General features: G+C 40.6%; 1 protein-coding gene across 13 annotated transcripts in view; it reads left to right on the forward strand.

Moving 5' to 3' along the window:
* LOC309860781 (uncharacterized protein) overlaps positions 1-7,506 on the forward strand; it is a 130,669-nt gene extending 123,163 nt beyond the window's left edge. For 3 of the 13 annotated variants that reach the window (XR_014309620.1, XR_014309621.1, XR_014309632.1), the window contains 4 exons: positions 56-146; positions 2,723-2,874; positions 6,947-7,103; positions 7,179-7,506. Coding sequence is in view for 1 of the 13 variants with exons in the window: in XM_082723232.1 (XP_082579358.1) it covers positions 114-146; positions 5,939-6,031; positions 6,947-7,078 (258 nt within the window). In the remaining 12 variants the exon portion in view is untranslated. Of the gene's footprint in view, positions 1-16; positions 147-2,722; positions 2,875-5,938; positions 6,032-6,946; positions 7,104-7,178 lie in introns of all 13 variants that reach the window. The other 10 variants (XR_014309619.1, XR_014309626.1, XR_014309630.1 and 7 more) reach the window with 6 other exon arrangements.
* The last annotated feature ends 8,677 nt before the right edge of the window (positions 7,507-16,183 follow it).

The raw sequence follows: 16,183 nt of genomic DNA on the forward strand, positions 1-16,183 counted from the left end.
CCCTTGTCTTTACTAGGTTATCCCGCTGTCTTAGCCTGTTTCCTGCCTTCTTTAGATTTCACTGAAGAGAACATCTTTGATAAGTCAATTGTATAGAAATCTTCATCTCAGCCATGGCTTCTAGGGAACCTGACCTAAGACAGCTGGTAAGTGGGCCGTTTCACATTCAAATCCAAGCAATCTGACTCCAGGATCTGTACATAAACTCACTAGAATAAAGCACACCTTGATCTTATCAGACACTGCCTGGGACCTAAGAAGATAGCAAACACTGTCTCCTAATTTGTCATTTGCCTTTTAACGTTAGGATGTTCACCACAGAGAAGTATTAAATGTATGCAGACAAGTCTATCAATCTTCTTTATTATGATGTCAATTTTTAATGGCATGCTTACAAATAATAAATTTTAAGCTATATATTATTCTGGATCTTTTCTGATTTTATTTATATTTCTTTTTTAAATCCAATATTCAGTTAAATACTGATATCACAATCTTCCTAGCACCATTAAAGATTCTATAATTAACTCACAGTCTGAAATGCTACATTAACCATATTTATTTATACATGTTCTCATGAGTTTTTTTGTCAATTTCTTTTATCCTTTTCTGTCAATTTCTATGTTAGAGTACCAGCTCCAAAATTTTATTTTTTTTTAACTTTTTAAAAAATTTTATTTATTTATTTGACAGAGAGAGAGGGGTCACAAGTAGGCAGAGAAGCAGGCGGGAGGCTGGGGAAGCAGGTTCCTTGCTGAGCAGGGATCCTGATGCAGGACTCTATGACCTGAGCCGAAGGCAGAGGCTTAACCCACTGAGCCACCCATGCACCCCCCAAATTTTAGTTTTTTAAATTGAAATTTTATGGGCTATTTTGCTCCATTTTACTTCAGAGAGCCTTTGAACTTAACCCCATTTAAAAATAATTACACATGTGTTGAGATGCGCTATACATGTACTTTTTGTATGTATGTTATCTTTCAACAAGAACTTTACCAAAAAAACTTTGGTGTTTTGTTTTTTTTTTAAAGATTTTATTTATTTATTTGTCAGAGAGAGAGTGAGTGAGAGCGAGCATAGGCAGACAGAGTGGAAGGCAGAGGCAGAGGGAGAAGCAGGCTCCCTGCGGAGGGCAAGGAGCCCGATGTGGGACTCGATCCCAGGACGCCGGGATCATGACCTGAGCCGAAGGCAGCTGCTTAACCAACTGAGCCACCCAGGCGTCCCAAAACTTTGGTGTTTTATTTGAAATTTTAGTGTTTGTAAAACGATTTGGGGAGAATTATCATCTTTTAATATCGAAGAATCTTTAAAAGCACATGCTCTTTCCCCTCTTATTCAAGTATTTTTATGATCCTTAGTAAAGCTGTATAGTTTTAAATCATGCTTGGTATACCTTAAATTTATTCTTAGATTTTATTATGCTTTATATGCTTGGAAATATTGTTTTTTAATGACTGTCACTAATATATAAAAGAGATATTGATTATTTTATAAGTAAGTTCTTATCAGTACAAGTAGTGTCAATTTAACTACTTGGATTGTCTTTCAAAGTATCACTGGTAAATAACTTTCCATCAATCTAACTTCAATTCTTCTTAGATATAGTCACCATATGTTCAGTTTATTAATAAGTGAATTTATGTTCTGTTGTTGGGGGAAGGCCAGTCATCTCTTCTAAGTAGAAGGCCAGGCTCTTCTGTTCTAATTATTGGGCATCTGCTATGACGGTTGGCCAAACAGTTAAATTTTCGCATCACCCCGGTTTCATCTGCATAGCTGTTCCCACTGTAGGGCAATATTCAGTATGCCTTACTGTTCTCAGGTTCTAGGGTTTTTTTATGAATCATAAAAGAAAGCAAGAAAAAAGTATTGATTGTTTATATGCCAAATACTTTGCATATATTATTTTAGTATTCATTATAACTTTCGATTCATTCATGCAACACTCTTTATTAAAACCGTACTGTGGGGCACCTGGGTGGCTCAGTGGGTTAAGCCTCTGCCTTCAGCTCAGGTCATGATCCCAGGGTCCTGGGATCGAGCCCCACATCGGGCTTTCTGCTCTGCAGGGAGCCTGCTTCCTCCTCTCTCTCTGCCTGCCTCTCTGCCTACTTGTGATCTCTGTCAGATAAATAAAGAAAAAATCTTAAAAAAAAAAATAAATAAAACCGTACTGTGTGCCCAGCTTTCAACTTATAGTTCAGTGGTGCAGAAAGACAAGAAAGCAGTTGTAAAACGAGGTGATAGTAGGAACACAGTGTTATAAGAGTTCCTAGCAAGAGTACCTAATCCAGATCTGAATTCTCAGGAAGTTTCAGGATGCAAGCTCAAATAGAGAGGTGGGGGAGAACTGGAGTCATGGTAAAGTTAGTAGAGGAAATGGAACTTTTCTGCCTAGTAGAAAAGAATGTACCAAGCCCTGTTACTAATTTGCAAAAGTTAAAGATGGGTTGGAGCAAGGGAAGGAGAGTAATAAGATTTTAGGTTCTCTCAAATTTCCAAATTAATGCACAGATCTTAGAGTGCTGTTAAGAATTTGGCCGGTACAGGGGCACCTGGGTGGCTCCGACAGTGAAGTGTCTGCCTTTGGCTCAGGTCATGATCCTGGAGTCCCGGGAGAGAGTCTGATTTGGGCTCCCTGCTCAGCAAGAAGTCTGCTTCTCCCTCTGCCCCCTCACCTTGCTCATGCTCTCTCTCTCTCTCTCTCTCTCTCTCTCAGATAAAAAATGAAATCTTTAAAAAAGAAAAAAGAATTTGGCTCGTACAATTTAGCAAGACAATTATCGAAGCAAGAGCGGTCACAGATCACTGGTTATGAGCAAAAAAATTGTTTTCTTAAAGCACACTCTGTTGTTCTCTATATACTTAGAGGTAAGCCAGCTTTAAATAGAAATTAGTTTTCCTAAAGATAGAACAAAATAAATAAATACATGGTGGATATATCAACTTCTACTGAAATCTTTTTTTTTTTTTTTAAAGATTTTATTTTTAAGTAGTCTCTACACCCAACATGGGGCTCAGACTCACAACCCCAGGATCAAGAGTTTCATGCTCCACTGACTGAGCCAGCCAGGTGCTCCACTACTGAAATCTTTATAGGCTCGTGGTCCTCAAGAGACAATAGTAATCAACTGCTTTGCTATTACATAACTAGGAATATAGGCATTCAGCTCAGGACCTCTGAATCATTACTGCTCCCCACCTCAGTTTTACTCAGCTACTTCTATATTTTAAGATTTGTTATTTTAACATTTCACCCTTGATTCCAATTATTGACATCTCCCCTTTCCCCTAAAAGGTCCCTGAAATAAACCATGGTATAAAAATGGAATCACCAAACCCAAAAAGGGAAAAGTGGGGCTGGGCTTTGGGAACCTACAGGAACCAGGGACTTGAATTCCATTAGGGCTGTCCTTCCCTTACTCCTCCTCTCAGGATAGACAACCAATTGATTTTTCATATGATCACGATATGACTACATTTTCCAAGCTTTATATCTTACATCTTTAGCCATGTGCAAGGCATTAACTTGATCCCTTGCCCCCAATTCCAAAACCCCTAGGGGAAAAGCCTTTTTAGATTAGATACCCATCTCTGGTCCAGTAAACTATAGTCAGGTCCTTTCATAAAATAGAGCTGCTCCTGTGGCAACCATATGTGAGAGGAGTACAGTTCTCTGAAAAGGAGCTTAGGAGCTGGACGACGCTACTTATGAAGGAGATGGGCAGATAGTGCTACCACATTGAATATGCACACTAAGCAGCTGCTTACAAAATGAGATTTTGCCACTTGATATCCTTAAAATGTCCCCTCCACCCAGTTTTCCAGAATATACCATTGTGCCAAGGCATTCTGAGAAAAAAAAGCAAAATGACCTATAACTTGTCTGACTTCACATTCTACTCCCTCCCCTTATTCGCTGTACTGCAATCAAGGGACTTCTTTCTGTTCTTCAAATTCACTCTAGTAATTGCCACTTAGGACTTTTAGAGTTACCGTTTGCTCCGTCTAAAGCACCTTGCCTCCAGATCTCTGGCTGGCTGGCTCCATCAGGCTCAAATATCACTTTAGAGAGCCTTTCTATAATCCTCCAGTTTGAAGCAGTCCTGCATCATATTTATTGTTCTAATAGCATGTATCAATATCTGAAAATCTGGGGTTCATTCCCTTGTTTTCTCATTATCTGTAGGAAGCTGCAAGTAATAGAATATCCAGCTAAAAATTTGTTATCTTACTTAATGAAAGTGTTCAGAGGTACGAGTTTCGGGGCTGGTTGGGTAATTCAGCAAGGTCATCAAGAACCCGAAACTGGGTCTTTGTGCTCTGCCACCTTCAAAGTGTGGTTCACGTGGCCTCTCATGAAATCAAGACTGTTGCAGAAGCCTGTGCATATCCCAAAGCAGGACAGAAGGAATGGGAACTTCCTGCACAGCTAAGGGGGAGGAAACCTGGAAGCATACTTTCACTGAAGTTGCAATGGCCAGAATGTGGCTATGTGTCTAAAGCGTAGCCCCCCGAGAGACTGAGAAAGCATGTCTGGCTTTTTCAGCTCCTTTCGTCATGGAGGTGAGCTCTGATAAGAAGGTAGGCAGGGAGAGCAGTGGCCAATGGGCAGGTCAAAAGTGAGGTCTATGACTGGTCTGTCTCTGTCTTTACCTGAAGAATGGAAGTTTCACAAGGGAAGGTACCTGACTCTAAGCCATAGCAGTCTCTGAACTTGACCAGCTCTGTGAGCCTATAAATTCCCCTTGTTGTTTAAGCCCATTTGAGTTTTGTTCCATTATTTACAACCAAAAGCATCGTAGTGATAACTCAACACAGTCTGATACGCTAATGTAACCCGCCAGTCTTCGGGAAGCACTAACAGGCACAGACAGTACGCTGGAGGCTTGGTAGGTACAATGCTTAGGGCCTACGATATTTTTTCGTTTTTACTTTTTAAAAGATTATATGGGAAAATAATAATGAATCCAGTCTGGATTGTATTTATTTTTCTTCCAAAGCAGTTGTACAATATGATTTTTCATATTTTTTTAATGGAGTAAGGGGCCCATTAAAAGTAAAAGTGCCTATGGCTTTCCAAAGTCATGATTTGGGGTGTGCCTGGGTGGCTCACTCAAGTGTCTGGCTTGGTTTTGACTCAGCTCATGATCTCGAGTTCCTGGGATGAAGCCCGGAGGCAGACTCCACACACAGCAGGACGTCTGCTTCTTTCCCTTTCCCTTGGCTCTTGTGCTTGCTCTCTAAAATAAATAAGTAAATAAATAAATAAATAAATGTATGTATGTATGTTAGTCAGTCAGTCATAATTTGGTCCTTCCTCCATAAACCCTGATTAAATTATAAAATTACCTTGGGAAGTCAGCATAGGACACTTAGGGTGTTTTGGGTTTTTTGGTTTTTTTTTTAAGATTTTATTTATTTATTCGTCAGACAGAGAGAGAGAACAAGCAGGGGGAGTGGCAGGCAGAGACTGAAGCAGGCTTCCTGCTAAGCAAGGAGCCAGATGCCGGCCTCTATCCCAGGACCTTCAGATCATGACCTGAGCCAAAGGCAGATGCTTAACTGATTGAACCACCCAGGCTCCCCTTAGCACACTTTGGAATTGAGAATGATAGTAAGGGATTTTGATAATGGAGGAAAATTCAGGAAAATAGTCTTATGAGTCATAAACTTTTTTAGAAACGCAGTCCTAGCCAGGATGTTCTAACGGGAGGTCCCGAAAACCCAAGGGCAAGCAAGATGCTCCTGGGAACTGAGAGAGGAGGAAATAATAGGAATGTGGGAACGTGGGCTCACAGAAGGAAAGAAAGAGGAGGGAAGAAGCTGAGAATGGACAAAGGGCATAAATATAAAACATTTCTGTGTATTAGGAATGGCCTTGGTTACAAGCTCTACAGGGACATTTAGCTGAGGGTTATGACTGCTATTCTAGAATCCCAGTGTTTCCCCACTTCTGAAACAAGCTCTCAGCCTGTGCTTCAGTAATCAGCCTGCCGTCAACATCTGGGTTAGATTGCATTATATGGTGAGTTACTATGTTTGGTCCTGTTCCTTATTACAATTTCAGGGTCCACATGTGGTAAAATTAAAGGGAAAGAAACCCCACCAGATTAGAGATTTCTAGCTGTGCTTTTATTATTCCTGGGAGGTTCTGGCTATTCAAAATAAAGCAAAAGAAAAAGGTTTTAAGAATTCAGTCCCTTTAATTTTAAAATGAGTGCAGCAGCTGCAGGATTTTGCAGTGCCTAGCTCCCCCGGCGGTATCACTCTCCTCGGGCTTCTTATCATCCTTGATTCTGCAACTGGACAGTGAGAGGGTTTGAATAAATCATCTCTAGGGTCCCTTCCACCTCCAAAATTACACTAATTTTGCATATCATGCAGCAAGAGAATACTTTTGTAGAATCAAACCAAAACACAAAGAACTGCAGCTCTGGCGAAGGTTAGACCCACCTTCAGGCATGTCAGTTCTTCCCATGGTCCCGCTGCAGGCAGCCTCTCTTTGGGACCAGCACAGCAAGTCCCGGTGCTTAGGGTCCAATAGCACCACTGCAGAAAGGCTGCACGTGGTGATCACATAGTGTCCTTGCTTGGCTACTCTGCGTGCAAGCCAATGCGCAGCAGGGGACACTTACTGTCACTGCCCCCTTATGAAAACACACCCCCCGCAAGACTACGGTCTCCCTCCCCATGCGTACAGACAAAACTTCCCTCCTTCCGTCATCTATCCAAAAAGGATATGAGACTTGAGATCCTGTGCCCATTTTTTACTGTTTAAAAATCAATGACTCTTCTGCAAATGGATAGTGGTGATAGTTGCACATTGGGAACGTACTTAATGCCATTGAATAGAACACCGATAAATGAGACAGCAAAAAAAAGAAAAAAAAATCAATGATTCAGAAATCAATGATTCATTCTACTCTTTTTACTTTCTCAGCACATTTACTATCAAGATCTGTATTGTATGTTTTTCCTGGAAGTCTGGCTGGCCATATCTCCTGAAAGTGTTCGAAATACAACGCTGTTAATCAAGAATGCTTATGACAACCACCGCTCCCTGTGGGAGTGAGAGGACAGGAAGGGCTCTCCTCCGCGCAGGGATGGTGAGATGTTGATAGCTAATCTCCACATTCTAATTGTGATGCCATTTTTAGCATCTTTGTTCCCAGGCTCCTTTGTTTCGTCTTCAAGCAACTGCTCCTTGAACCTGATGATCTGTCCACATTACTTTCCCAGCCTTCAAAAAAGAAACCAAACTTCAGTCTGCTATAGTGATCATTTTTTGTTGTTAAATATAACATATGGAAAAGTGCATAAAACAGATGTGTAGGGTAATGACTAGTTACAAAATGAATACCAGTATTGAAAAAATAGAAAATTGCCATGCCCCAGAAGACCTTGTGAGTTGCTACACCTTCCTAACTTCCTTGTCCCCAGAGTAAAGACTTAATACCATAAAACCAAATTAAACCAAACCAAACAAAACCCAAAAACAAACCTGCTTTGTCCTTTTTAATTTTACACCTGTGAGTACTTCACCTAACTTAAATTTTCAACTTTATAAATGGAATCATGACGTTGGATTCAGCTTGTTCTTTAGCTCTGTCCTTTACCTTGTTCTTAACACATAGAACTGTTTTGTACATTCATACTCCGTCTCCGTGAGATCTTCGGAGAAAGGTGTGCCATATCAAGCATTGTGCAGCACTAAGAGATTAATTGCTTCCTAGTACTTCATTATTAAAAACTCTCTCTCCTTCTGTTACACTGATTTAGCGGAGCAGGAAATGAGATGTGCCTTTCCCCGGGGGGTGACATTCAGAATAGTTAATGAGTTAGCAGGGGCACCCATCAATCAGAACAGACAATATAGGGTGAGGCAAGGTGCAAGTGAAACTGACTGGTGTCTACTGCCTGAGTATCAACCTTGCCTGAGCTCTTACTGTTCCCTCAACTGGAATGTGCCTATCCTTCAGGGTCTATACCAGGATCCGAATCCCAGCTCAGTTTCAAACTTAACAGTATAAGGTAGACAAGTGACAAATTCAATTTCCTTATCTATAAAAGGAGGAGACTGGGTTGGAATATTTCTTCCAGATATGAAGTTCTATGACTGAAAGTGTCTCATTATCATGTTTGTTACTATCACACTCGTCACTCTCTACATTCCTGCTGTGTTCAACGAGACACCAGGCAAAGGTAAGCATCAGGATGCTGGAATCAGGCCCTATTTTAGGTCCTTTATATCTTTGAGTCCTTGGAAGGTATAATTCATGGAATCTGAACGTTAAATGAAGTTAAGTGCCGTTAACGTTAAATGGATTAAGTGCCACTTCTATGATGCCATCCCCAACTACTCTGATCTGCTCTATTTTTTCCTGAAATTTTCTATCAGTTACTTGACTTTTAATCTTGGGTTTTTCTTAATTTTTCATTCTATGAAGTTAAACTTTCAAATGCATAATCTTCTTTCTATAAAGCAAGACACAGGAAACCCGCATCCTGTTCACAACAATATCAGAAACTAGACTTCGGGGCGCCTGGGTGGCTCAGTGGTTTAAGCCGCTGCCTTTGGCTCAGGTCATGATCTCAGGGTCCTGGGATCGGGTCCCGCATCGGGCTCTCTGCTCGGCAGAGAGCCTGCTTCCCTCTCTCTCTCTCTGCCTGCCTCTCCATCTACTTGTGATTTCTCTCTGCCAAATAAATAAATAAAATCTTAAAAAAAAAAAAAAGAAACTAGACTTCAGAAGTGTCCTATGTTTATTGAATAAATGGTTGGCCCTCTGCTGTAGAACGATGCCTCCTTCACCTACAAGGGCATTGAACACTGGCTTTGTCTTTCTGGGCTGCTGGAACAAAGTACCATGAGATCGGAGGTGGGGGGTGGGGGCTGTAAACAGCAAACATTTATTTCTCACAGTTCTGAAGGCTGTGCCCTCATATGGCAGAAGGGACAAGGGACCCCTTTTATAAGGGCTCTAATCCCATTCATGAGGGTTCCATCCTTATGACCTAATCACCTCTCAAAGGCCTCACCTCCTAACACCATCATACCAGGGTTAGGATTTCAACATATAAATTCAGGAGGGACACAACCATCCAATCTTTAGCAAGCTCTTACGATGTGACTTACCATAAGGTAAAACCAACTGCTTTGGTTTTTCCATTTCAGGGCTTAGCGATGTGTCAGTCTGGGCAATGGAAGTATCATTGCATGATGTTTGATGTTCTTGAGGTGGGGCTGGGAGTTTCTTCTTCATTAGCAGAACTCAAAAAAATGCTAGTTCAAAGTTGAGAAAACATTGTCAGAGGTTCTGGGTTTAAAAAAAAAAAGAAGTTCTGGGTTTTCCTTGCTGTGGGAGTGGAGAAGGACTGTCACGGTACAGCCTCACACGGATTCTTAGTACTGCCTTGACCCGTGTCTCAGCACCTTCTGGGTGTCTGTGGGGTGACTAACAAAATCAATGAGCCGGGTGAGGCAGCTGCGTGCCTGCTCTGGCCAAGCACTGGGCTATTTATGCAAATTAAAAACAGAAGTCTATAAACTGACCCCAGCTGTACTACCTCTAATGACTGCAAGCTGGACTTGTAAGGATGTTGTTATTTTTAAAGTCATTTGTTTTTCCATGCCTGCATTTTGCTTTACCATAACACATATTCAACAAGAATTTTTCCATAAACTTTAAAGAGAGATGTAATATACCCTTAGGCTAGTCTCTTCTGTAAAATTGTTGAGATAACTTCAATGTATGGGATTTTCCTCTAGCTCCTCCTCATGTCTGAAGTATTTTCATTCTTTGTGCTAAAAATGCTGGGGGGAGATTGTGGTCTAGATATTTAATCACAGTGAATGGAATAAAGGATTCGCCCATCCCTGTTTCCTGGATTGTATTATTTAGGCTTAGTTTGGTTTGCTTTTAAAGTCACCTTTGGGGCTAAAACATGCAGAATGAGAGGGACAAGACTTAATATGGAAGCATCTGTTCGATGGCAGAACAAACTGAGAAGAATGCACCAGCCAAGGATCCTGGGGAGAATTCAGAACTTAGAGGGTGTAGGAGCCATGAATATGGAGAACTCTTTCTTCTCTCTCTCTCTCTCTCTCTCTTTTTTTTTTTTAAGATAAAGAAGCCACCAGTTTGATACTGAGCAGCTGATTGTGGCCTAAACTATAGCCCTGACTGAAATTAGATCTCCCTGGAGAAGTTACAAAAGTAATATATATTCATTGCAGAAATTTGGAAGATAGCAAGAAGCTATTTTAAAAATTTATTTTAATTAGAAATCACACCCAGAGACAGCCATCATGTCTATGCCCTCTGTTTAGATTACTAGTCCTTTTTAATAACTTCTCTCAGAAAATTGTGCAGTGCAGAGAGAGATTGACTTAGCAGGTCCAAAGAGAATAGAGATTGGATGGGAAGACTCTGCATCCAGGAAATGTGTACGGTGGCTCTGCCACTGTCCGTGGACTCTCTGGGGCCAGCCCTGATAGTGATCTAAGAGCAGAGGCGTCCACATGCTGACCTGCCTCACTGCCTCCCACTCCAATCCTACCTCTCGCAAACCCAAGATCCTGCATTTTTGACCCCCTATGGCAGACAGATGATCAGCTGAGAAGCTCTGAGAAAACCCCAGCTCTGCTCCACACCCAGAGATCCTTCAACAGTGAGTCTAACCAAACTCAGTGTGAGTTTTTATGATGCTAGTAGTAGTTAACAATACTGTCTTGTATACTTGAAAGCTATGGGAGTAGAGCTTCCAAGCAGTCACCATTTGAAGCTCTTGCCCTGCCTTGTGTGAGCATTCATGAGCTGTGAGGCCTTCAGGTGGTTTTAAGGACTTAGAGCTCTGTTGAATAGCACTCCCTTGCACAGGAGATGCTCTTGCAACACTCAGAAGTCTTGACCCTCTTTGCTCATCCTCAGTGGCATTCAGAAACCATCGGAGAGAGCAGCTGGGTGGCTCAGTCAGTTAAGCAATTGCCTTCTGCTCAGAATTCCAGGATTGAGTTCCTCATCCCTGCTGAGCCAGGAGTCTGCTTTTCCCTCTGCCTCTCCTCCCTTTTGTGTTCTCTCTTACTCTCTCTCTCAAATAAGTAATAATAATATAAATATAAATAAAAAACTTTAGAAACCTTTAGATACATAGGGCAAGGTCAGCTCCTAAACTCCCTTTGTATTTTATAAGAATATGTCCTACTAAAAAAAAAAAAAAAAAAAAAAGAATATGTCCTACCATCATCTACCTAATACTGCCTTATGTTACCAATACAATAGTAGCCCATGGAGGCATCCTCAGAATTCTAGAGCCATTTTTGCCTTCCTTGTCCATTGCCTGAACATCTAATTACTTATCCACTTCTTGGTTTTGCCTTGGTAGTTGCCTTCCTCCTCTACTCATGCCTATCCCTGGTCCAGAACCTCACCTACTTATTCCTAGGTAGGCCTCGATACCTTTAAACCGAGCTATCTGATTCTAGACTTTCCCCCTACATTCTGTCCTGTTTCCTAAAAACCAATACTATTTCAACAACAATTCCTGAGGAAACTATAATAGGCCCCTGTCAGAGTTTGATTTCCTCGGCAATGGAATTTAAGCCTTATCAACCTGCCATATCTTATCTGGTCAGGGTGTTCTCACAACCTTATTTTTGGGGTCAGGCTTGTTCTTCCTTAAAGGCCATGCTCAGTCCTATCTTTTTCAGGCATTTAGGATGTCCCATACCCTCATTTAAACCAAGTCCTCTATCTCAAAGCCTTCTTCCCACCCACCCCCCTTTCCCGAAGATTGGATTTTAGGACTTAATAGTGTTTCATTTTTATTGTGCAGTCTAGACCTTAACTGCCCTCCTGCTGGGACCCAAGTAATCCTTAACAGTTATAGGTATAAAAATTGCCTGAAGGGCTAATCATGTGCCAGCTGCCATTCTCAGTGCTGTACAGCTTTGCATGTATTAGCTATTAATCCAAGCAATTTTACTGAGGTGGGTGCTATTATCAACATTCTACAGATAAGGAAATTAAGACATGGAGAAATTCAATAACTTGTCCAAAATCTGCCAGTTAAAGGTGGAATGTGAGTTTGAACTCACATGATATTTGTCTCCAGAATCTAAGACATTCTGCATCCCTTTAGAAACAGAGGACTTTTTGTGCGCCCACAGCAAGACCGAGCATGAATCACATAGAACATCTTAATATTTAATTACTGTTTTCTCCTAATTAGTTGATGCTATGAATCAGATGCAAATTTATGCATCCAGTATTAAGCCACCCTATTTTAGGAGGTATGGGATTGAAACTGTTCACAGTTTCATAGAAAATATTATATCTGTGGGTCTTCCAAGTGAAATCTTTTCTGAGTAAAAAGTACATTCAAGTAGTATAAGCTCTTGCCTCTTGAAGAGATTACTCTAGATTTTGGTCATCTGATGGATTGTCTACATAGCATTTTTCTTTCCTTGAGACTGATTTAACTTGCTTAATTTTGGCTTGTCAAACACAATGAGGATGATGAATCCTTCTGAGTTACAGATTTATCAGAAACATCTGTTAATTTACTAAAAATGTACCATGGCCTGAATTGTCCCTTACCAAAGCAGGATCTAGTTCATCTGTAAACAGATTTCAGTTTCTTTCTCAAAGGTTATATCCGTGATCTCTGAAGGCTGGGACATCACTCAGTACCAATTTGCATGTTTAAACAAGTGGTTCTTGTCCTTCTTTGTTTTCTCAGTGCAAGGGATGTTTTAGTCCTTTGTAAAATTTAGCTTATCGCTTTTGATGTGATACAAAACAGTATTTCCTCCATCTGGGTCCCCATTTCTGTTTTAGAATTTCAGACAATGACACAAAGTTTTGTTTACTGGCAGCCTATGGTGCATTCTACACAAAATAACAGGAAATTTTAGTAACTCAAGCAGAACTACCAAAGGAAAAGTAAGACTTCAGGAGATGACTACCACTCTCTCGTTCCTATAAAATATAAATAAACATACCTTCAAATGACCAACTATCTCATCCTAGATTCAAAACAAAGGCCTTTGTCTATAATAAGAATATTCCTCAATAGAAGCTTTCCTGTATAAAACTAGGCTGTTTTATTTATTTATTTATTTTTTAAAGATTTTATTTATTTGACAGAGAGAAATCACAAGTAGGCAGAGAGGCAGGCAGAGAGGCAGGCAGAGAGAGGGGAGAAAGCAGGTTCTCTGCGGAGCAGAGAGCCGGACGTGGGGCTCGATCCCAGGACCCTGGGATCATGACCTGAGCTGAAGGCAGAGGCTTTAACCCACTAAGCCACCCAGGTGCCCCCAAACTAGGCTGTTTTATACAACACATTGTTGTCCAGTGTATTTCATTGCTTCATTTACTTCTTAAATATTTTGAGAGTAGTTTATCAAATTTAGGATTGTGTTATGTCAAATCATTTTCACAAAATGACCTTTCATAACCTGAGAACTAAATACTTTGTTATTGCTTTGTGCTGTAAAATACCCTACAAACAATATCACTGATACCTGGGATTGACATTCCTCTATACGCTCAGTAACTGTAGTCTTTTCTTGAGAGATTTGAGGAAAGAAACAGAGACCCACTTTTTCTCCCACCAGTCATAATAACCAATCATTCAATAACTTAATTATTTCTCAGAAGAATTTTGAGGCTGAGAGAAACAATGCAATACTTAAATTCTTAATTTTGAATAAGAGTTTCATATGGTTTCACTATTATTATAATTTCCTTCTTTATCATAAATAGATGGTTGATTTGTTGAAGTCCACCTCTGTGGGAAAATAAAATTGTTAATCATGCTATGACATGACTGAGTTATCTGAGCCTTCGGCCTTTTTTTTTTTTTTTAAGATTTTATTTATTTATTTGACAGACAGAGATTACAAGTAGGCAGAGAGGCAGGCAGAGAGAGAGAAAGAAGCAGGCTCACTGTTGAGCAGAGATCCCAGGACCCTGGGATCATGACCTGAGCCTAATGCAGAGGCTTTAACCCACTGAGCCATCCAGGCACCCCATGCCTTCAGCCTTCTTGTCAAAGAGTTATCACATCTAGGATCTAATACTTTTTAAACGGGTATACAAACTGAATTCTCACTTAAAATTAGTGAATAAGATTCTGCACTATTATGGAGCAGGCAACATTTACTACTTTTCTTCCTTTCTTCCTAAATTTGTTGTAAAAATTTGGGACCAGTGAGCTTACTGATAGGAAACAAAGGGATATTTTTCCTTGATAAATCAAGTCAATCGTCTTGATACTTTGTATGTGTTGGGGAACATTTAATCTAGAGGTCTAGACATTATTAAAGTAATAATATGTTATATGGAGAACATTTATCCAAACAAGTGACCATGAGTTTAAAATCGAGAGTAGTTCTTCTAACACAGCTCTTTTCTATAATAACTTACCAGTTATTTGGACAGAATGTGAGCTGTACCTCACAACAGCTGTGTGCTCAGTAGCAACTGTTTCTGCTGCAAAGCGTAGTGACCCTGTCCTTCTGTGCGTGGTCATCTGTCACATAAAAACACAGTCTGTGTTCACTCCAGATCACTCAGGCTTTTGTTCACCGGAAGGGGTTGCAGATGTGGTTTTCACCAGCAGAAGTGGGCCAATGAGTCACACAGCCAAATGAAATGTGTTGGAGAAATTTAATGGTTAATCACTCAATTTAGTTGCAGCAGCGGAGTTTCCTGATACTCTTGACTGCTTTCACGTAGATGGCACAAATGTAGAGCTTAGTGGCTCACAAAGCCAGCCTACTTTTGCTGGACTGCCCAGCTTACGAATTCTTTTTCTTTTCTTTTCTTTTTTTTTTTTTTTTTAAAGATTCTACCTATCTGATAGAGAGAGAAAAATCACAATTAGGCAGAGAGGCAGGCAGAAAGCAGGTTCCCCGCGGAGCAGAGATCCCGACGCGGGGCTCGATCCCAGGACCCTGGGATCATGACCCGAGCCGAAGGCAGAGGCTTTAACCCACTGAGCCACCCAGGTACCCCTACCAATTCTTTTGATTCTATTTTTGATCCACACTGGTGAAAGCCAAAGAAAAATCGACATCTCATCTTTTCACTGCTCTTTGACTTAGCCTTTTGCTTAATTTCATTTCATCAACATTTAAAAAATGACACTGTAATTCCAAAGCTGAGTAATTTTCCTGAAATCTTAGGTAGGGTTGGTGGTAGAAGCAGAATTCTTCCACTTCTCCAAACTAAGTTCAAGGCATGGTCTTTGAAATACACAGCAGCGCCCTGACAAAGCTTTCAGCACTCGAGAGCCCCCTGTATTGGCATTTCATCCTCATAACTTGTAGAGAGTTACCGATATTTTAGCTCCATTTTAAAAGTGGGGAAACTGAGTTCTAGAGGTTAAGTATCCTTCTCAAGGTTACGCAGCAAATAAAGCACCTGGGATTGAGACTTAGGTCTGTATGTTGCCAAAGCTTGATCTTAAGTGTTCAATTGACTGGATCAGAATTCTATAAAATACTGTCTCCCGGTGTTATAAGTTAGCCATTGTCCTTTGGACCCCTTGACTTTAAAGCAAAAGGTTTAAAAAAATGGAATTACAACTGACATACACTATTATATTAGTGTCGGGTGTATAAAATGGTGATTCAGTTTTCTTACACATTGTGAAGTGATCACTAGGATAGGTCTAGCTACCATCTATGACCATAGAAAATAAGGATATTATTGATGTATTCCCTATGCCATACTTGTGACTTATTTATTCTATAACTGAAGTTTGTACCTCTTACTCTCCTATTTCTCCCACCCCTTCACCTCCCCTCCCTTCTGGCAACCATCAGTTTATTCTCTGACCAAAGGCTTTTTTTTTTTTTTTAAGATTTTATTTATTTATTTGACAGAGAGAGATTACAAGTAGGCAGAGAGGCAGGCAGAGAGAGAGAGAGAGAGAGAGGAGGAAGCAGGCTCCCTGCTGAGCAGAGAGCCTGATGCGGGACTCCATCCCAGGACCCTGAGATCATGACCTGAGCGGAAGGCAGCAGCTTAACCCACTGAGCCACCCAGGTGCCCTTTATTTTCTTTTTTTAATGTTTATTGCAACTTTACTCAAAATAGTCAAAACCTGGAATCGAAACAAATGGCCACCAATAAATGCTGGGTATAATAATTGTGACGCATCTATACAA

The sequence above is a fragment of the Mustela nivalis genome (assembly GCF_964662115.1).
Source record: "Mustela nivalis genome assembly, chromosome: 3".
NCBI classification, from domain to species: domain Eukaryota; kingdom Metazoa; phylum Chordata; class Mammalia; order Carnivora; family Mustelidae; genus Mustela; species Mustela nivalis.